Consider the following 23541-nt stretch of genomic DNA (forward strand, 5'->3'; position numbering starts at 1 on the left):
GGTCCGTAAAGTATTAACAGGATTAAAGTCAGATTACCAAGGGAACAACGCAGAAAGTCAGATTACCAAGGGAACAACGCAGAGCCCAGGATTGTCTCCTATTCAGGTTTAGAAAACGTTCAAGACAGAATTCTTAGGAGGCTACTGGATAGGTCAACGGGTCAAGGAGAATAATAATTATGATATAAAACCCCTAAGTTAACCTTTTCTGAGCAGTTTCACTCCAACCCCCTACTGCAATCTCGTCTTCATTAGCCCAGCCAGACGTTAAACTCCATTTCATTTCATTTCCTACTGCAATCCGATAATATTATTGTCGCCGTCGTCTTCGGGGATATGGACTTACAACTTTACAATATCATTATCACGAGTATTATCTCGAAGACAGATAATCAAGTCATAAGTAGGACGGCAAAGCGGTTTATTCAAACCTGAAGGTGACATAAAGAAACGATATACTAGTATACATTAAATTTGAAAATAATCTTTAAATACAGACAGAAAAACAAGAGATAGCAATTTTCAGCGTATTCTTAAATAATAATAATTATTGTAGGAAGCTACATTGACAAGAGTGAAGCAATGAAATTATTATTCAGATAATAACATATTTAAATTATTAACAAAACAATTACCAGATAAAATCAATATGCTTTATAAAACACGTGACATTAAGATATGTAACATATTAAATATTATGAAATGGATGTTTTAATATCAAATGGGTAAAATAATAGTACACAGGTGTATCATTCAAATGTAAGTGCATCAATCAATTGTGAAGTTGTTTGTTAATTATACATGTATACTAGTATTTCCATCATGGAGTCTGAAAAAGGGTGGATCCCTAAAACATAGCAATGTCACCTTTTTTTTTACTTCTATAAGACCACATTTTTATAAATTAAGGTGCATACACTCATAAACTTTATCAAATCCATAATGTTGGAAAATTGTGATTTCATATTTTGGTAGACCTTATATATGGTATGGTAGTGATATATTTCATATATTAAAAGAGATTCTTTACTTACATGTTGTCCTAAAAAACCTTTAATGGTATGGTAATATTTCTTATAAGGACTGAATTTTAATTTTAAAACTTGTGTGTTAGTAAAATGTCAACCACTTAATTAAATTACACTATTATTAAGTGCATCACATAATATTTGTTTCCACAAAGTCTTATCATCACCTTAATTTTACTTCAATGCCTAATTTCCTTAACGAACCATTTTCTTAGATCCTAAAAAAAATAATTTCATGACAACAAAATATAACAATGATATTAAATATTAACATAGAATACTTGAAGGCTTAATATATACAGCTACAAACTGGCTCAATAATAACAGGTTTAGCTCCTATTTAAAAAAAATGATGAGTTAATATCCTTTAGTGTTTCTATATACAAGTTTTACTTATGAATTTTCTATTGACAAAGAATCATACACTCTGGCATTTGAATTCATTGATAAATCAGAATGTAAAATCACCTAAAAATTTTGAACACTTGATTTGATCTTAGTATCAAAATAATTATTGAAAAAAAACCCAATCTGTGAAACAATTATCCTTTACTAATAACTCATGAACACTCTCAAATTCATAACATTGAAAGTCTTTATATAGGTCTTAAGAATGCCACCAAAATTACTAACATAAATAATGTTGAGTTTAAAACCTTAGTTTTTTTTTTAATGAGTACAGCAATAAACTTGTAATTTTCATAGAAATGTTAAAAAACCTTAATTCCAAGCCGATCATGCCCATTTCTCATGTGAATTATCTTGATACTATAAGACAAGAAATTGACTAGTCCTGAAAGTAGATCAACATAAATCTAAATTTCTGTGCAACTGTGACAATTTATCAGAGAATATTTAGATATCTTGTGGTCCAAATTAAATTAATTAAGATATATAATAAGATAGATATATAGTTTAGCCAAGTTTTTATCTTGGATATGTGGAGAACAATACATACACACAACAATATAATAAAATAATAATGATAAACATGTTTATATAATAAAATAATAATAATATATTACAATTTGTTGATTCCTCTTTTTGATAACAAGATTTTTACATCTTAATAATAATATATACATTTTTAGAAAACTGTTAAAAAACAATACCATCATTACAAAGAAGTTTAATAGTGATTGAATAGTCTTCTTCAATCAATGAGATGCGCAGCGGATGACCTTTCAAGTTTCAACATGGGTCAATAAATCAAAGCATTCTTTTATACATGTTTATATATTTGTTAATATGTAGTGGAACTGTCACTCTAGTTATTAATCTAAAACTACTAAGTTAAAAGATATATCAATGGAATACAAATAGAAGTTACTCTTGGAGATGAATGTCATATTTAATTGTTAACTAGGCACATTTTCTGGTGCTCTTTTATTCCATAACACAGTATTCATGTATTCAAAAATTTTAAAGATTTAATCTTTTTCAAATAAAACTGTATTTTAAATCATTTAAATTTTATACATTGATGATACACATTACAAAAACATTGTATGAGAAATGTAATATAATCCAATAAAATAGGTTGCCAGTCAACGATAAAAACACATTTGCTCACTAGTAACTTAAAGACAATATTGGTGTCAGACACAATCACATGTGATAGACCTGGTTAAACACGTTCCAAATAAAAATTTTAACACAGAGATCATTGCTCAATATAATTGTAACGAAGATTTTAAGAAAGGGAAGTGACGAAAGGAAAAGAAACACATGAGTTATCCTCCTATATAACTGACTGAAGTAACGAGCGATAACATATACACAGGCAAATTTCTGCTCACTGATAATTTCTTTGAAGATCAAGGTGTTTTTGGTATATCAATGTCAGATTAAAAACATATATTATTCAGCAGGCAGAGCCAAAACAACACAAGTAAATATCTACAATTGTTGAAATCAAATAATCTTCTTTGCCTTATTATGTGACAATACAATGATATATATTTCTAAAAGATTTGATGAAAATGGAATTTTGGACTGACAGTTTGACCAGAACACAGCATACATGTATAACTATTTATACAGAATCTTATCATATATAAAGTATAGCAGAACTTAGTTATTGTTGTGTTTATGCTTTTAGCAATTACATAATGATAATGAATCATGCAAATGAGATTACTTTTGTCTTGCTAAATGTCAATTCACCAATACCCATGTCATGGAAACAACTAAACAATACAGTTAAATTATGATTATCTGAATAAATGAAAGAAGTCTTCTGTTCAGTTAAGAGAATGCAATGAACTTTTTATAGTGATTACAAAGCCTAAATTTTTCAGATTTACACAAAATCTATTCAAATTTGCCTTAAGTATGAAGGGTTTACGACATATTTTCTGAATAGAGAACTTAAATATCATATTATAAAAACATTTGGATTTGTATTAAATTTGATAGAAGCTATAGTTAAAACAATTTGTTAGCAAAACTGTACTGTATGTGTGAAAAGCTGAAAGATTCCTTCAGGATTCAGAGTTTTAAGGCTGAAGAAAATCTATCAGCAATTCAAATTCCGATATTGCTGGTAATTTTTAGGCCTGGAGAAATCTATATTTAGAAGAATTAAACAAAACATGACAAAAAAAAATGTAAATGCTTTTTTATGTATTAAAGAATATGTATCCTTCTAATTAATCTCAATATTTAATCTCCAAGAAATGTTATAAATGTTTTCATAAACTGATTTAAAGAAAATATTTTAGATAGTGAAAGTCTGATACTTGAAGACTTTTACCATTTTATAAGCACAAGTTATATTTATTCTAAGGTAATATGCAGTACACAGCACATCCACTAATATATAATAATAATTATAATATTATGAGAGAACTATACACATTTACTCTTCTCAAAATGTACCTTGATGTGTATCTTGGTATAACGATAATCTACAACTTTATATTACTACTGATCAGAGTTAAACACAATCAAATATTTTCAACAGATCTATCTCTGTGCATGGACTATACATTTGACTGGTTGTCAACATGCTATTGTGTCGATTGGTAATAGAACTATATAGTAGACATGATCATCCAGACACTATTTGTCCACAAGTAGTAATCTAAGTTACAGACAATGGTTATATCAAACAAACTCATACCATATCTATCAATCATTATAAAATCTAGCTGCCAAAATCCAAAATTTTAACCCTGCAGTAGCCATATTATGTCATTCTTTCCGTCTGAGTAAAATAAAAAAATACCCCAGGCAACAAAACATGTCCACTGGTAGCTAAGTCGTCCAAGCACTTCTGAGGTGAACCAAAATCAGATCATAACTGAAGCCTCTAAGGGGCTGGCAAAATTTTGTAACAAAGGGTAATAACTCTTGATGTTATTATTATTAAGAATCGATAAAGATGAAATAGGTTCTTCCATTCAATAGGATAGACAACCACATACATTTCAGAAATGTAGGTTAATGACTGCTGCCTATAAAGTATAAGATTTAATTCTAGGGGTGATTATTAAAAATCAATAGGCTTCTTCATTTTTATGAAATAAGACAGCCCATATAAATCTTAAAAGGATTCTATTGAATAAGTTAAACAACTCATACAGATTTCATATAAATTTCAAAAAGATATGATGATTATTGTAGCATATAGTGTACTAGAAACAAATTTGAATGAAAGATTTTCATACCGAAGGGACATAATATCCTGTGGGTGATTATCCAAAAAAAAAGTTGAAAATCAATTTCAATAAGATACAGAACCCATATGATTATAATATATACTTCAATAAGATATATCCAAGATTATCGAAGCCTCTATAGTGCAAACAAGTAATATGAATGATAGACAGGCGGCGGATGGGCAGACAGAATGACGGCAACATAAGACCACATTAAAACATGGGCATATAAAAATCGTTTTTTATCTCCAAATTATCACAGGAGAGGAAAAATATCTAGAGAACATCATAATTACATAAATATAAATCAAATAGCACTTTTGACACTTTAAAACATATATTATCAACGCAAGATAAAAATTTTCAACCCCATTATAATCGAAATATTGTCATAATATTCTTCTTCTGTTAAAGTTTTCTAAAATAAAAAAACCCAATGGCACAGGTTATAAAAAGCTCTAGGAGCTAGTTGTTACATATCCCTGTGCCGGAACACTTGTCATTTGTCCCGTGGAAATGTTCACACCAAAGTCAGGAGATATTAAATTTGTTACTGTGGTTGGAACACCGTTCATATTTTGACTTGAAGAATAATCAGAACTCTGTGTGGAGGTGGTTGTTTGGCTGAAGATTCCGCCTCCAGTCATCTGTAGATTATATTCTGCGGTTTCCATCCGTAAAATATAAGGAATTATGCTGTCGATCTGCACGTTTCCGATTAGGCCAGAGAAAAATAATTCCTCCATAATGTTAGGGTTAAAAGCCTTTAGAGGCTGTAATCGCAACAAGAGATGACAAATTCTGTCTGATACAGCCGACGAGGAACAGCTTATATGCTGAACAAATTCTTTCTCTACTTTCTCTTGTAATCTCTCTACTTGTTTCTTGTTAATAATATTAGGATTATCTGAAACAATACAAGACAATTCATTATTTGTTATAAAGAAGAGGTAAGACAGCCATTTATTAAAAATGGCAGTCAAAACATCTAAAAAGAATAAATCAATCAAGTTAAAATTGTATGTTTATATGTACATTTATGTATTTTATTTCTTATTGACCTGTGTTATGCACAAGACCTCAGTGAGTTTATTTATAGATCCATTGACAGTGTCTTCGAAAGGTGAGATTCATTGGCTATTTACAATACACACTAAAACTAAAAATGTGGCACAATGATAAAACCTATTGTCTGCTCATTGACCTGTGTATGACTGATGGTGTACCACCGGTTTATGAGTAAATCATTATCGGACTACTTCACAGTCTTATATAGTTAATTCTATTAAACTTACCAGGTTGAAAAAGAACCAGTGCTTTAAGATAAGCGTACTCAGCAGGTGTTAATTGTAAGGACTGCATGGCATTTATATAATCTTGTAATCTTATGATATGTTCTATAGTTATTTTAACACGGTCGGTACCACCTTTATCTGTTAATATAACATAAGTAACTTGGTATTAATCAATTGTATTGTATTAAAAGCTCGGCTGTTTATAGAAAATATTCTGGTTCTAAAATACTGTGTCAATTAAAATGGGCCATGTGACCTGTTGTTATTTAATTAAAGAATAACAAAATAAAAAGCCAACAGCGAGGCTGATGTCCCCAACCTCTATACCAAAATAAATAGATGACACTCATTAATTACTTCCACAGTTATCTTTCATAAAGCATCAAGCAGATTATGGTACTTAGTGAAAGTATTAATGTAATGAAACTATACACCAATTTCCATTGCTCTCACTTAATAAAAATCAAAGTTATACTCCATGATGGGTGTTGGAAGGACCAGTAACAAGACATTAAGTAATTATGTAAGTGAATCCCTGTAAACAGCACGATAAGATAAATGTTTGTGTGATAGACATACAGTCTCCAACAGAATCGAAATAAAAACCTCTGCCCTGCATCAGATTGTTTATGAAGGATTGTTTCAGAATCAGTGTGTTGTTTTGTATGACCTATACTAACAAGTACATGAAAATAACAGAAACAACTTCAGTTAAGCAGTGGGACTTCTGGACAAAATATACGTAACTATATGTACCTTGCAATAAACTTGACTGTAAATGATTCAGTATGGCCGCCAGTAATGTTGGAAGGCACATGGCACTAGAACACTGAGCGAGACCTAGTGTAAATAGTTCACTCCAACAGGCTCGCACCAAAGTAGTCTGGAGATCAGGGCTGAAAAAACATGCATCATGGAATTGCATATACCAATATTTTATAAAAGATTATATTAGAACATTGATTCTATGATATGAAAATTACATATATTTAAAAAAATTATTTGATTATCAGAACATTTTGAAGGAAGCCTATTTTGATACAAACTGTTCAAGTCAATGATATACATCAAAAATCAATTGACTTCTTTGTCTCAACTACATTTCAAAGTGGGCATATATAAAAATCAGATTTATTCATAGTGACATTTCATAAATGATTTCAGTTTAACTGTCTTAATTGAAGTTAATGCCACTAAATTGCTCCACTTCTGAGATAAAATACTGAATATGTGATAAGACTTACTTGATAATCTGAAAAGCACTTATTGAACGTGTCCAGTGCATGGAAAGAAAGAGCAGTCTTGAAGCACTTTCACAAACAAAATGTACATTTAAATAGGCTGGCATTGGTGATGGAGTCATCAAATTAAACTGAAAATTAGCTTCAGATAAAACAGTTCCTGAAAATAAATAGTTTGAATAGTAGCAATATGATGAAGATATATATTAAAGGCTTAATACCACTCTTGTTGTAACTGAATAATATGTCCCAATCTTTATTCTGGTCAACAAATTGTACTATTTTAGAATATTTCAATTAATTGATGATACAAATTTCATCTTAACATACCTTATTTAAAAATTTTGAAAAATTCAACATAATGGTTTGAAATGTCTAACGTAAACCTTTTCAAATGAAACTTCGATTTAAAAATATTTTCGAACCCTCTGGACAAGTAAAATAGGATGTAATGGATAATTTATACAACAGGTAGGACACTTAAACATCTAGTACCTAGATAGAGATATTATTTATTTTCTGGAGCTTTCAAGCCAGCAAGAGTGTTATTGTCCCTTTAACAATATTAGTCAGCGATCTCTTACATGCACTAACAAGATGAAATTGGCTTTTAAACTGTTGTTGTTATTATTATTGAAAGCTATATGGCATAGTCGCACAGAATTTTATCTTAAAGCCAATTCAATTACGGTTGTCAAATGATCAATCATGGACAAATGAATAAAAACATTTGCAAGTTATGTGATAGACAAAAACTACAAATTTTGTTATGAAGAAGTACCATGGTTTCGTATTAGCTTATATCCATCGAAATTTTTTCAGGAATATTACTGACATGAATTTCAAGCTTGTACACGAATTAAATATGGAAAATTTTCCAAACAGTGTACCAATTTGTTGTTATTTTTGTGGTAATTACATACATTAGAATATGATATTCCTCATAACAAATTACCAAGAATTATTTTTGTTGGAAGTCTGGTTATATTGAAGGGAATGGAATATTATAATTTTAAAACCCATTTCCTACCGGGACCTCATTTGACCCAATTATGGCCGGTTCGTATCAAAATGGATTAAGAACCCTGGTTTAACGTCCTACTTTTCTGCAGCGACAGAGATAATGAAGACAGAGATATGTACGTAGGTGTTTCTTACCATGAGAACAAACAGATACACTTTTTATCATCAGTGACAAATGAGAAATTACTTGATAAATCCAGAGGTTTCTTTTCTCACTGGGTTTCGATCCTGGTACTTTTTCAATCCAGTTGCGAGTCCAAGTTCACTTCAAAGTAGTGTCAGCCAGTCCATTAAAGACACTTTATTCAACACCTCAGATTAACAAGACGTTATTTCTTTTTTCAAAGAATATGACAATTTTAAGCAAATTACATTTGAATTCTTTGAAATATCAATGTCATAATCAATTGATCGACAAGTAGGTTATCCAGTAAGTCAATTTCTATGGCCAATATGATTGAAACAAGAGTCCTGTAGAGCATACTATAGCACACCTAGATAATAACAGAAGAATTTATAACTCACCATCAATATCAATAACATATGAATTATCTATTGATTCTACACCAGAATGGTCCATACTTGTATCTGATACAGACTGATCTAAAGAACTTGAAGTAGGCTGTTACAATAAGAAAGAAGAAAACAATTATATAAAAAATTAGGAAAAATTAAAGAGACACTTCAGAATCTGGTGACCTTGTGTGATGATGTTTTCACAGATTTCAGCAAAAAAAAAAAAACCCAATGAAAATTATATATACATGGTATACCACCTTATGATGTTAATTTCATTTCAAAAGATGTCAGTAAATTAATAAGCCAACAGTGAGGCTAATGTCCCCCGCCAAAATCCCAAAATAAACAGATGACACATATTAATTAATTAATTGCATATTTATCTTTTTCAAAAGTATCGAGTAATCAAACTGATAAGCATAAAATGTTCACTATTAAACTCAGGTTTTGAAGTACCTGGTAGTGAGTGAAACTATACACTAAGTTTCATCATTCTTCATCAGTTACAATCAAAGTTATCTTGTCCCAAAGCATCAACTAAAGAAACCGCTTAGCTCTGCTTAGCTTTAATGGGAAATATTAATCATTGAACTCAGGACATTCACCCAATGAACATCTATACCTCAATTAAAAGCAGAATTAATATGTCCCAAAGTCTTGACCAATCAAATTGCTTATCACTACTTAGCTTATGAAGAAAATTCTCATCATTGAACTTAGTCAATGTATTGATATAATGAATCTATACTCAGAGTTTCATCATTCTCAGCCAATTGGAACTAAAATTATCTCTGCTTACCTTAAGCAGAAAATGCTGATCTTCGAACTCCACCAAGGCATTCACCTAATGAACGCCTACACCAAGTTTGAACATTCTATCTCAATTTGAAGGAGAGTTATTGTGTTCTAAAGTCTCGACCAATCAAATTGTTATTGTGTTATTGTGTTCTAAAGTCTCGACCAATCAAATTGTTTATTGCTCTGCTTATCCTGAGCAGAAAATGCTCATTATCGAACTTACATGTAGTCAAGGTATTGATTAAATGAAACTATACACAAAATTTCATCACTCTCACATAATTAGAACTAAAGTTATGGTGTCCCTGTATTGTCTGCTTAGGGCAAGTTTCACTGCTTGTTGTACAAATTAAGCAGAACAAATACATGTGGCAACTCACAAATCATTGCTTATTATCAAATTGTTCATAAAGAGCTAAGAAATGAACTGCTTTTTCTACTAAATCAAACAATAATCTGCCTCCAGTGCAACCTGTAAACAGATTATAGAATAGAATCCTACCTGTCCACTATTTGGTTGGATAGCTTTAGCTAATGTATCAAATGCTCTAGCTACAGTATCAGCTGTATCTGTATTATTATGTTGTTCTGAAATCTGTACAGCTTCACCAATATTATTAAAAGTCAGATTCTGTTCACCTTCTTTCTGTTCCATAGTAGCCAGAGTTGTCACCACGCTAGCTAATGTACTCAGATCTGGTAACATAGATATCAATAGAAATAGTTAAGGTATGTCAAATACCTGAGATTGTTTTTTTAACAGCATTCAAAGCATTGGTTTGCTTCAAAGGAAGTTAACTAGAATTTTTGATGTTGCTGTTGGGATGAGTGGTTTATAATAATTGTAAATGAGCAATACTTGCTTTGTTTTTACTTTTGAGAAGGCCAATTTTTCTTTAAAAAAATCCAAACAAATGAAGCTCTAACAGCCTGCTTGTTCGGCTTAAAGAGGTGTTATCAGAGATTAGATAAAGAGTTGACTCTTCTCACTATAATAGTTAAAAGATAGATAACGTAAAAAGAATATGTTGAAAATTAATCCACTCTGAACCAAGATATTAGCGTTTGAATTTTAAGCCTAGCCTCGATCATCATCACTAAACTCGTTACAATAAAAACAGTCTTGATTATCCATTTATGGATTTAATTATCAATAAGCGTTGAGCAGCAGATCGGATTCAAATCCAGTGATAATCGACACATAAGATGACATCGAGAGTTGATTATGGTTTGGATAAGTTAATTAATGTCTAATTAATAGTTTATACTATTCAAAAAAAGTAGGGGATATTTGATTTTTAAGTGTTATTAAAGTCACCTAATGAAACTGACGAAGAAACAAATGACAAAATGAAATGAAGTTCACATTCATCGATTTATTCCAAATGATCGTTAGACTAAGTAAGGCACAGACTGACCATTATAAGGGTAAAATGATACCCGGGGTCAAACAGCAAAGTTACCACAGCATCACAACCAAGTCAGTAACGGGTAAATCCTCCTCTGTTTGCCAAACAAGCATTGATCCGACGTGGCATACTCCTAATGAGACGTCTAAGGTCATTTTGGTCCAGATTGTCCCATTCCTGTTGCAACGCAGCAGCAAGTTCTTGGACATTGGCAGGACGTTGTTGACGTTGACGTAACCTCTGTCCAAGCATGTCCCAGACATGCTCGATGGGGGAGAGGTCGGGACTCAGTGCTGGCCAAGGTAATGTGGTGATGTTCTGTTGTTGGAGGTAACCTGTAACGATCCTGGCCCTGTGACATCTTGCGTTGTCATCCTGGAAGATGAAACGGCGGCCATAACGTCGTGCGAACGGCACAACATGGACTGCCAAGATATTGTCCCGGTAGTACTGGCCTGTAACACGCCCTGCAACAACATGTAAAGCCGTTCTTCCAGCAACAGTGATGCCTCCCCACACCATAACAGAACCACCCCCAAATCGATCATGTCTGATGACGTTAACGTCTTGGAAGCGCTCGTTTCGACGACGCCACACCCTCCTACGTCTGTCCAAAAAATCAACAGTGAACCCTGACTCATCTGAAAACATCACATTGCTCCAGCGTCGATTATCCCAGTGTTGACGATCCCTACACCAACGACGTCTTAACTGAATGTGATGATCTCTCAAACAAGGGATCACGCGAGGACGTCGGGCGCGAAGGTGACCCCTATGCAGTCGATTCCATATCGTCTGGCCACTCACTCTCACACCAGTGTCTGTTTGAAGACGAGCGCTGATCTGATTTGCTGTGATGACACGATTTCTCAAGGCCAAGGTACGGATAAATCGATCCTGGGCTTGAGTTGTCGCCCTTGGTCGACCTGAGCGTGGTCTGTCCTGTACAGATTGTGTATCACGGTATCTGGACCATAGCCTGCTTATGACAGACTGAGAAACATTCATCGTCCGCGCCACAACCGCCTGTGTTGTGCCGATCTGTAGCATGCCAAGGGCACGTAACTTTTCATTTTGGGTAAGCCGACGCATATCAAAATTTGTTTTCTGGTCACTAAAACAATTAAACTGATGTTTCCACCCTGGAATTCAATGCCACAATGACTGTAACATTCAAAGTCAGAGTCGTGCAAATCTTGGGTTGGACCCCCATGATGATCCCAAGCATCACCTGCATTCCATGCGGTAGCTATTGGTGCGTTTGGGCGTCACATGTAACTGGAAATGTTTCTTCTGTTAGGTTCTATAGTGACTTTTTTCGTAGTCATTTGCATATTTTAGTATTATGCCCCCAAAATCAAATATCCCCTACTTTTTTTAAATAGTATATAACATTTCAGGCCTAAAGAAAGACCAGCAATAGGCAGATTTAGCTCTTTCATATTGTATGTTTAAGTGGAAAACACTATAAAGACGGACAATGAGAAAATGAACATGATACACTTGTTGGACATCTTAAAACTAATAAAACCTCTATTTTGAGGGTAAAAGGAATTGGTTAATACTATTTCACAAAGTACAGGTATACAGAAGTACTAAATGTTGTTAATGAGAAAGGATACTTATTATTGATAGAATTTCTAAGGATAATAATTGTTAATGATAGAAATTGAAGGGATAATAGAGTATATTTGATAGAAAGTGGAGGGATAATAGGTTCTATTCTATATATAAATACTGACCTGTATTAGCTGTGGTGTGTGAAGATGGTAATAAAACCATGCCTTGATCTGTTTGTATAACTCGTTCTTGAAGATTTGCCAGTAAACTACGGTTTGATTTTTCTCCATCTTCTTGCTATAAATTCAAATGTTAACATTTTTTTAAAAATTATTTCAAAGGTAAATATAACTGTTAATGAATGGTGCAAGCAAATATTCCAACAATATGTTCATTATTTTCTCTAAGATGCAGTAATACAAGCCTTGCTGGGGTAGACAAATTTTTCAGTCACAAACTATCATTAGACCATTCATTGATCAATACATGTATATAGAGAATCTCCTACTCATCTGTTTTGATATCAAAAAAGACGAGTAGGAGATTTTATTTATCACCAAATCCTTTCTTACATGCACAAATAAATAAATATAAGTCTTTGCTATAGATTTCACTTTTACTGAACCTGATTACATTACGGTGTAGTGATACATCATTTTTTGACAGCAATTCAACCATTGCAAAGTCCTTTATATTGACCCTGTGTTCCATCAAGGTAAATTAAATAAAAATAGTTTATTTGCAATAAAAAAAAAGTTACTTTTAATACTTAATGAACTGTTCTTTGAAAATAAAAAAAAGTAGTTCCTTTTAACTGACCGATATCTCCTGTAGAATGTATTATTGGGTGATAAAATCCAAAGTTTTAAATATGTTCACATAAAACTATACCAGTTGCTAGCACAACTAAAATACTAGTGTTAAGAAAACTAGTGAATCAAACTGTTAGACTTATTACAATCAAGGGAAGTAACTACAGTTACATAAAAACAATTGTTTGAGAAAGCACTGCAGAGAAAATAAATCAAATGAAACAAATGGATATGTACATACATGTACCTGTACATTACTTTTAAAAAGTTTATCATTATACCAGAGTTTAGTCTGTCAGCTTACCTTAGGAGCAAATGTAGCTATGGCTGCAGACGGACTGCTAAAATCTTTTCGAATGTAGATTCTTTGTGTGGAAGTAGCAACTGTTTGTTGCATCTTTTCTTTTTCATGCTCATGGGGTTTACGTTCTGACTGTACAGCTGCGTGGCCAGAAAACATGAAAATGAAATCGTGTTACCAATCAGGGTTCAAAGTAATTATAAATTAGGACATTAAAGAATTGACCTTTGAGTTTTCCTGGTATATTGAGTACTCCCACACCTCACATGCCAAACAGATTTTACTGTGTGGCAACACCCAATTTACCAGGAAAACTCAATTCTTATATGTAACAGTACATGTATTACTTCAAGTAATAATTTGTTTATATTAAATATTCTTCCCTTTTCAAAAATGGTATCAAAACCTTCGACTATCATTAGAGGGACTTTGAATCCCCAGCAAACTACAATTGTATTTAGTTTTTACATGTACATATGACATATCCATGTACATGCAAGTAAAGTTTTAACAGAGTACATAGATACATGTACATGGATGTTATTTTTTTTAAAACAATTTTAAGACTTACATTCAGATCTCATTCCAACTGCCAAACATTTCTGTAATCTACAATACTGACATCGGTTTCTGTGTAATTTGTTCACCGGGCAATCTTTGTTACCTCGACATGCGTAACCAAGTTGTTTTCGTACGCTTCTTTTAAAGAAACCTTTACATCCCTCACAACTTATTGCACCATAATGTCGGCCTACAATAGAAATTTACATGGCTAATTCATTTAATGTAATATTCTATTATCATGTGTAATGCAGTTTTGTAAGTTATCTGTACCAAATAAATGTATATATATTAAATTTTCAAAATAATTCATAATAAAATCGTATCCCCCAAAATCTGATAGTGTATTGTGAATCTTAACATTCAGATTTTACAATATACATATATCATGCCAGCACAATTTTTTCATTTTCATGAATAAAAGTATTGTTGATAAAAGCAACCAATCACATAGAAATATATAAGTAACTAATGTAAACAGTAGAACTCTTAGAATTTCTGAAGCAATGGTCATGAGCCATGTCAGCTCGAGGGATTTATTGCCGACAGACTAAACACAGAAACAGACTGTCTCTGGTAACCGGTCTTCTATACCTGTGTATGATGTGTAGGATGTTACAACTCAAGAATTCAACTAGCATTTTCTCAGCTAATGCTAACCAGATTGAAATGAACTATACATTTCCGAAATATTGAATCAATGCTTGGTCGAATGATGAATAATTGGTCAACTATCAACATGAATCATAATTTTAAGCTGTTAAATAAATATAACTACTTAAGCTGTTAAATAAATAATAGAGACCAGATAACTTCATATACCGGTATAGCAATTTACAGTTTGACAAATTGAGTTGAGTTTAAACATCACAAACCTAGCCTACCTGAAGCTGAATCTCCACATACAGAACATGGATCAAACTTCTGATTGGACAACTTTATAGACATTTTATCTCGCACTGTGGCTTGTTCTTCTCTTAATCTTTCTAACCTCTGGGCATGCTGTAGTTCCTGCAAAACATATGCCAAAATATAATCGGTCAAAATTATTACCAATTACCGGCACATACACTGCATATGTTGTTTGTTCAACTGACTTATTTACAAAGAGTCGGCTAAAACAGGTTAGTTCTGTGTGAAAGACCTAAAGAAGACTTTATTCTAGTCCAGTTCAACTATCTTTATCTCTGTGGTTCTTTTCGCATATTTTTGGGCAATGAGTAGCTAGGGTACATACTATTTCCAGACAGCAGGGTAGCAATGTCTAAGAGGAATTCCCTAAAAGAGTTATCCAACCCAGTAAATGAAAGACGCTATATTTTGAGCAGAAAATTTGAAGACAAGCCATTTAGGTTATTTCTTCACATTTGGGTTTTTAAAAAAATGTATGTATATACTTAAACCCACTTTTGTCAACGACACCCAGTGACTGCGAAATATGGTACAAAAGATTGGAAAAAGATAGGTTGCCAGGCAACAAAACATATGCTCACAGTTTAACGTCCTACATGTACTGTTCTGCTCCGAACTGGGCTAAAGAAGACTAGCCTACCCCATACAGTGAGCTATGAGCAAAATTTTGCCCGGACAGCGGTACTACGGCTTACTCATATCAAATTCCAACTGCCGAAGGATCTTTTGCGTGCATGCCAATGTGTACACGGGACCTTAGTTTTTTGTCCCATCCGAACGACTAGACAGCTGTCCGTGTCAGACTCTCCGTCCTGCATCACTGACAAGGGGGAACCACACCGGAAAATCTGGATGAACTTTCTCTGCCAATGCAGGGATCAAACACCCGACCTCAAGGCTAGCGAGCCAGTGTCTTACCCACTTAGCTACTGTGCAACCCCCGAGAAGTCAACAAGAGTTGTCATATTTTTTCAATTGTCGATAATGAAACATTTATAATACACTAAAATCTATTAATGAGAGTAGCAACTCAGTAAGTAATTATCAGAAAAAAACGTTAGACTGTTTGGGCCATGCTAACGTTTACTATGCAAAACATATTGAAAATCAATATACTTGTTCGTCTCAAGACGTTAAACTCTGTGTATTAATCTAAAGTCAATTGAAACGATTATATATAGGCGTAGATACAGTGTATAAATATAAAATCAATCAGATGATAAATATGGTCTCTAAAGCATCCCCAAGATTTTTCAAAGTGATCAAGGGTCATAACTCTAGCAGTAATCATCGGAAATTGTTGAAAATCAATAGGCTTCATAACCTTAAACACTATGTATAAATTTAAAGTCAATTGGATATTAACTTTAGTCTCTAGAGCATCCACAAGCAATTGTGGACGCCGGACCGACCACAATATATTACCATATTTCAATGTGGGCATATAAAAAAACCTCAAAACTTGTTTTAGATCACATTCCAGTCCTCAGATCTTACAATATGATTATGAATCTACCCCTGAATATGTTACCATGGTACCTGTTGTTTCAGAATCACAAATAATAGCTATTTAGATTCTGCATAATAAAAGCAATGTAAACGGGCAGTTGATTACACACAGTACATGTATGGCCCCTGTATTTTTAATCCACATAATCCTAGTACAGAATTCTGGAACTACTCATTTCAAAATTAAACATAGAATGTTAGTGTAAGAAGATATTGTCTGCACTGTAATTAATGAACAGTATACTAAATATTCAGGCAAGCTTCTATAGTACAGCCATTTAAATTATGTTATTTTTTTTAATACATGTATAAACAATATTTTTATTCCGTAAATACATGTATATGAACCTAACAGGCTATGCCCACATCTACATGGAATTGTATGCATACTATACATGTATATTATGTATGTATATTGTAATAATTGCATAAACCTATATGCAACCACTTTAATCACATGTACTTCATCTCCCCCAGGCCTAAAAATCTGAAAAATGTCCGGCACTTCTGTGCTGGCCATGTATTCTAAAAATATCAATAAAAGCACAGGAAAATGACAAATCATTGCCAGAAACAGAAATAATGACAGTCACTAGTGAGATTGTGTCGGACAAAGTTTGAATTTATCTGACATTGTCCATGACAGATGTATTACATGTATTTCCAGGCTTGATCTTATCTGTTAAAAGCCTTGAGGCAGGACAAAAAAAAAGAAAAAGAAACTAGTCATACCTTTAATTTTGATGCCCAATCTATGGATGATAGAGAACCGGCAGGCACCTGTACTACTTGTGTAGGTAAGGCTCCCTCTTTTAAACGGGCCGCTAAATCGGTAGGATTCATGGTCGACACAACTACAGGAGAGGCATTTGTGTTCAGTTGCTGAAATTATACAAATTTATATTTCAATTCTGCTTTCAGCTAAGCAAAGATATATGTACATGTAGTGTAAACTGGTGACAGAATGTGAAGGCTATTGTACAAATCCAGATATTTTTGTATTAGAAAACAAATTAGATTTCGGTTCCCACACATTTAATGTATTATACACAGACTTATACATTTTTCATTTAATTGGCTTGTCAATTCTTTTCAAATGTATGAAAATTTCAGTACTTGTATCTTTTGCATGGTTTTGGATTGCAGTAAACAGCCTTTCCCACACTATGCAATTAAGCAAATTTCTTTTCAATAATGGTTAATCAATCATTCCATTTCCTCTGGGATTCAGTCATTATACAGTATAATCTGATTTAGCAATACAAACAAAACTTACATGTGAAAAAAAGAGTGAGATAGATAGAAAGAAAGAAACGGGATGATAGCATTTATTCAACAAAAACTGTATATGCACTCGTGAGAGTATTATCTAATATTCTATGCATTTTACATAAGGCTGTGTATTATGAGAGAGTCAACGCAAAATCGCTTTGCGAGATATCACAATACAGCTAAATGTATTCTTATATGTATTGCAATATAATGTAAAATGCAATCTAACATACTTTTAAGTCAGTCATAACTACACCAGTTCTAAATTACACCAGCAATTACCCTATACTCTATCCCTACATGTACACGTAAACATATCAGACTCCGATTAGAGACAATCACACATATGTATACATGTATATGCATTTGATTCTTAAAATTCCCATAAAATGCAGCCCCACAGCCCAATACTGGCTGATAAATGAAATGTTCATATGATCTGGACACAGCGATCTGAGAGAATATACCAGATGTCAATGTATTAGAACATAAAAAATAATACAATGAACTGTTATTGACATATCCTATGTTAGTTACTAACTTACTGTTAGACAATATTTTAGTTAGATTGGGTTAAATGTGATTGCATATTGTAGTTAGATAGGTCAGTCCTTTACGTTTAAGGTGAGCTTTCGCTCCTGCTCCTCTCGACGCACCTCGACTTTCATTTGCGGGAGTCAATAAAGACTCCTGCAAAGTAGCTAAATCACTCATTTTTGAAATTGGCAGGAGCTTTTTATGACTCCTGCACAATGCCACAATTCCATAAACATGAAGGGCTAGATAGGGGATAAATGTGATAGTATACTTTTACAAATAATTTTTAGAATGATTAATATTATAATGTGTATACCTGAACTTGCTGGCTGATACTGACTGGTATTGCCAGATTTCCTTGTTGTATGGTTAAAGTTGGCAATGTTACTGTATTTGTTCCACCCATATTAGAATTAACAATATGGATAACATTATCCGAGTTGACTCCTGCAACACTGTTTTCCATGGTTAAAATCGAGGGATCAGATTGCTCCCCACTTGCAGTACTTCGATGAACTTCCTCAAGGGAAGCCATGCAGTTGGTAACTTTTTACCTACAAAACAAATAGGTTTTATATGAAAATAATAATTAATCATCCATTCAAGTCTGGAAATAAGGAACCTTTGACAGACATTGCCATGTACCAATTCAGACTTTGTCATTATTTCTCGGTCTGAACGTTGCTATAATTATAATTATGGACAGAGGGAGAAGAAATCGTATTTTCAGTGGAATTTTCCATAATTGATGTCCCAAACAAGTGACCTGTAAATTTACACCACTAAAAAGAGAACATTTTTGTTAGTAATGATTTGCAATAGCAATGGAGATTGAGCTTTTGTTAAAATCAACAGATTCAATACTGTTATATATACATGCATAGATATTATGTGAAAGGTCTGTCTATAGTCTACTAATGGACTATACAATGTACATGTATATACATGCAGGTAAATTTTTTTCTTTATTGTTGCTTTTTTAAAATGGTGCATGCATTGTAATAGCATGTATATTTAAAATCAATACTTAAAATAGCACCCATATTAATTGAATGTTTATGCATGGTGCTACATATATTTATTGTCCATTGATGATACTGGGATACATGTATTTACAAACTCCTAGAAGAGTCAAAAATTTAAAAGTTATGTTTTAACTTTGGAAGGGCCCATACAGTGACCACAGATCATTGATGCATAAATTAATTTCAAAAACCATATGTCAAAATTTAGATTTTATTTAATTATTTCACTTTTTTCTGGTGTAAAATAATGAAACATTTTATTACAAATATAGTAAAACAGTAGCCTATAATGTAGGCGTACATAAATATCTTGTTAAAGAGAAAACATACCAGAATGAAGGTTATAAGACCTTACAAAATAAAATACTCCATTATAAAAATTTTTATTTTTCAGGTCCAAAAATAATTCAAATTGATTCATTTAAATTATGAGTATGACCATTGTCTGTTTTAAGTTTACATTGGTTTCTATTCATTTCGCATTGCCATCTTGATCTTTCTCAAATAAAACAGGCAATAATATATGTAAATGTAATTGTGCTATCTTTTACATACAAATATTACAAAAGCTATTCTTTAAGAAGGTTTTTTTCATTCTCAAAAGTACCGGGACATTTACTTAATCACATGTAGATAACAACCATCTTTATATCAAAATAGTACATATTTTTAACTTAAAATTTTAAGATATGTGAACGATCTGGTTTGTGGTGGCTTTAATAATAGTGTTGGTTTACATAATTCTAATACTTGTACATGTAGCTAACTATATTTCCAATATCTGAAGTCATGACCCCTCAGTGAACTTTGATCCTAGCTTGACTTTTCACCTTTGCCTTTGGCTCAATTTGTTTAATGGTATAATCATACATCCACTTGTCATACATGTAAATAAATGGTATATATATATACTATTATAATCCATCTAGTCTCTTTCAAAATATCTAGTTATTAAACTGAATAATGTTAATATAGATTTTTCTCAATTTGGAAAAAAAATAATTTTAATCCTTAGTGTTAGTAGGCCCATTGCTTAAAATGAATATTTTACAAACTTATGCCACAATTATGAAACATACAATAACTTTGACCTTGCTATTAACCAAATGAAAGTAAATGGTAATTACATGTAATTGTTAGCCATACCGGTATACAGGGTTTTGATGTATTGATGTAACATGTATTTTAGATTCAGTTTTCATTTGCCAATTTAATTGAATATATACAGTTACAAGGTTTCCAGGCATCATGTGCCCACAGCAACAGCAGAGTTTTTTTGAGCAGTCCATAAAGTTCATCACATAGTTGACATAGTAAATCTTTAGGTTAAAAAGAAGCAAAATATTAAAACTCCCCTTGGCCTTGACAGTGGTGCCCGGTAAGGAACAACATACCGTAAATATTCATTCTGATGGGATGGAAAAACTGGGTGTGCATAAAAGAACCCTAGGCAGTTGGAATTCAACAAAGATCAGGTGGAAATGTCTGCCCAGACGAAATTTCCCTCATGATGGTACACCTCACTAGGGTTTTTTATACCTATTCTCATTAGTCTGATTAGTACAGCAATGATATTAAACCCCATTCATTTCCGTGAAAAATCAAAGGGCAACAATCTATCAGAAATTGATGTAGTTGGTATTCATCTTAATTAGGCCTTAATCTAAACTACGAACATAAATCTTTGCTACAACATTCAACAGTTTCTACAAAAGAACAATGCATATCAATTTCAAGCATATGTACAAATATGTTGCTAGTGTACAAGAACTCTAACTGTAGTGTAATTAATGGAAATAGCTGAAATTCAATAGGTGTCTTTTTTCTCATTATTTTGAACAATGCATATCAATTTCAAACATCTTGGATGATGACTTTTGTTGTTTGGGCACCAACACAATTCTACAATAACTCTGGAAGTGAACGCTCAAGTCTGTCGCACTATGGTGACCAATCTCTATTAAATAATAAAAGTCAGGTCGGATGACAAATGTTGTCTGCAGAGGGTTTATAAGAAATTTAGTGTTCACATTAATAAAGAATTCAGTTAATAAAAATAAGACAAATTTTATCTCTACTTTAGTACTAGTAGTAGATCTACAGAACTTTTTTTGAATAAAAAAAAATAAGCTGAAAATCAATGAGTCAATGTCTTTATGGATCTATGTATATGTAAATAGCCTCATCAACAAAGACTTCTTATGTGAAGATGACATAAATAAAAAATTAATAATTCATTCGTTTCATTTTGCTGCAATTTACATGCATCTTAGCCTTAATACTCACCTAATTTGCATAAAATATTCACACGACCTAATTTTGCACGAGCTATAGGGAAAGGACAAAGGTCGTGAAAATCGATAGTAAATAACCGAAAATGTCTAATTACCTTCCTCATATAACATTTTCTTTTGATGTGACATAATAAAACATGATATTTCTTAATATTTACAACGAGTTTTCGGCAGTTGTCACGCCAAGATTGTGTTATTTAGAAACATCGAAGGTTTGACCGCCGAGAGGAAGGTACACATTGCTAAAGGTCATGCACCCAGCCCATGCGGGTTACTGGCCACGGGTTATGTTTACACCAACATGTGCCCAAACGTTTCATGTCAATTGTCAATAAAACATAACTTAAAAAATCGGTTTGGCAGCAGCAAATATTCGTTGAAATAATGTGATTATTTACAGGGACAGAAACGCTGTGGGGGTGATAAAAGAAACAAGCTCAATATTGTTCAGCGCAACGACGATGAGTTCTATGGCGGCGAGACGGGTTCTTGACTGGCGAAAACTAGGTCATTTAACGACAATCTCTGATTATTTGTCAAATTTAAATACATCTAAGGTACGAAAAACATAAATTAAATATCTTACCGATAGAATATTGATGAAATATACCTAGGAAAAGCGCCAAATATCAATCCGTTGAGGCAGACAGGAATAAAGGTCAGAGGTTGTGACCTATCCTGAATAACGCAAAATTACTCGCATTTGATTGGCTGAAAATTACATCAGAGCTGCTAATCTCGGATTTTCACGTGAGAGTTGAATATTTCACCGACAAGGTGCGTGATTTATTGACGGAGCGGGAAGGAAGACTGTGCGTTATTTCTCTACTTTCGATTTTAGTATTTTACTTATAGAAAGTTTTTAACTTGAAAGCAGGTGAATAATTGCGTTTTAATTAACCTTTGTCTTAATTTCAGACTATAACGGTACGTTGCATCTGCCAATAAAGCACTGGAGAAGAAATAAATGTGATTATAACTAACTTTTGAGAAACTTTGACATAAACTTTGGACTACTTTTTTGTCACTTGTTGTTTGACTTTTGTGCATCATTTAAATTCGTATCAAAACACTTTTTAGGCTTAATTTTACTATAACTTAGTATTAGTTTATTTTAAAAAATACAGGTCTCGATTTTGGAAAATCTGAACATAGTTTATTTTCGGATAAGAACTAAGAAGGATTTTTGAAAAGCTGCGAGTAGGGGAAACTCGTGAATCAGTTTGTGAGTGGACATTCTAATTCTATATTTAATATTTATGTAAAATTGCACGCATGATTTCACATTGATGATTGGTGCAAATGCCTACTATCTCTGACAAGAAAAAATCTAAGAAAAGAAAGAACTGAGCCAACTAAATTTACATCACTACTAATGCCACTTTGAATCTTTGATGCTTGATATATTCAAATAAACTTTTTATGGTTGTATAAAGAATATTCGGATTGTAGTATTAAAGCAACCCTCTGGGTTTTTTTATATAAAATGTACACAAGAGCATTAATATTGACATTAGTAGGCCTACGAAAATGTGTCCTTATAACTGCTGAGAAAAGCTAAGATAAAAGACAATTGAAGTTCTTGAAATATGCATTTCATGGTTGTAAAGGTAATATTACCTTAAATCTCTGAAATGCAAAAAAAAAAACCCCAAAAAACAATGTTCCTAAGCCACAGTCCAGAATAGTTGGAAAAATTTATTATTTTGAAATCCTCAAGTGGATAGATGAGAAATGGATATTTCAAGTTACTATAATACAGAATTGCCCAGTATATTGGTGA

General features: G+C 32.6%; 2 protein-coding genes across 3 annotated transcripts in view; one reads left to right on the forward strand and one right to left on the reverse strand.

Moving 5' to 3' along the window:
• Nucleotides 1-412: 412 nt before the first annotated feature.
• LOC126828708 (orphan steroid hormone receptor 2) lies at nucleotides 413-22432 on the reverse strand. Its single transcript, XM_050558656.2, has 13 exons — nucleotides 22345-22432; nucleotides 18756-18993; nucleotides 17363-17512; nucleotides 15094-15220; nucleotides 14220-14399; nucleotides 13652-13788; nucleotides 12718-12832; nucleotides 10069-10262; nucleotides 8775-8871; nucleotides 7230-7386; nucleotides 6742-6881; nucleotides 5986-6123; nucleotides 413-5597 (listed from the first exon to the last, which is right to left on the reverse strand). The coding sequence occupies exons 2-13, from the start codon at nucleotides 18972-18974 to the stop codon at nucleotides 5149-5151; spliced, it is 2103 nt and encodes a 700-aa protein (XP_050414613.1). The 5' UTR covers nucleotides 18975-18993; nucleotides 22345-22432; the 3' UTR covers nucleotides 413-5148.
• A 93-nt stretch (nucleotides 22433-22525) lies between these two features.
• Nucleotides 22526-23541, forward strand: part of LOC126828711 (EGF domain-specific O-linked N-acetylglucosamine transferase) — a 41015-nt gene continuing 39999 nt past the window's right edge. The window contains exon 1 of one of the 2 annotated variants that reach the window (XM_056102470.1): nucleotides 22526-22635. The gene's annotated coding sequence lies outside the window, so the exon portion shown is untranslated. Of the gene's footprint in view, nucleotides 22636-22906; nucleotides 22984-23541 lie in introns of those variants that run through there. The other variant, XM_056102469.1, reaches the window with a different exon arrangement.

The sequence above is a fragment of the Patella vulgata genome, chromosome 7 (genome assembly GCF_932274485.2).
Source record: "Patella vulgata chromosome 7, xgPatVulg1.2, whole genome shotgun sequence".
Lineage (NCBI taxonomy): Eukaryota > Metazoa > Mollusca > Gastropoda > Patellidae > Patella > Patella vulgata.

Excerpts from the sequence above, each read along its gene's own strand:
- LOC126828708 (XM_050558656.2), bottom strand. The coding sequence starts at position 18,974 with ATGGCTTCCCTTGAGGAAGTTCATCGAAGTACTGCAAGTGGGGAGCAA. Across the intron at positions 17,513-18,755 it reads GTATCAGCCAGCAAGTTCAG|CAACTGAACACAAATGCCTC; the intron begins GTATACACATTA and ends GTATAATTTCAG. Across the intron at positions 8,872-10,068 it reads TCCAACCAAATAGTGGACAG|CCTACTTCAAGTTCTTTAGA; the intron begins GTAGGATTCTAT and ends TTATTGTAACAG.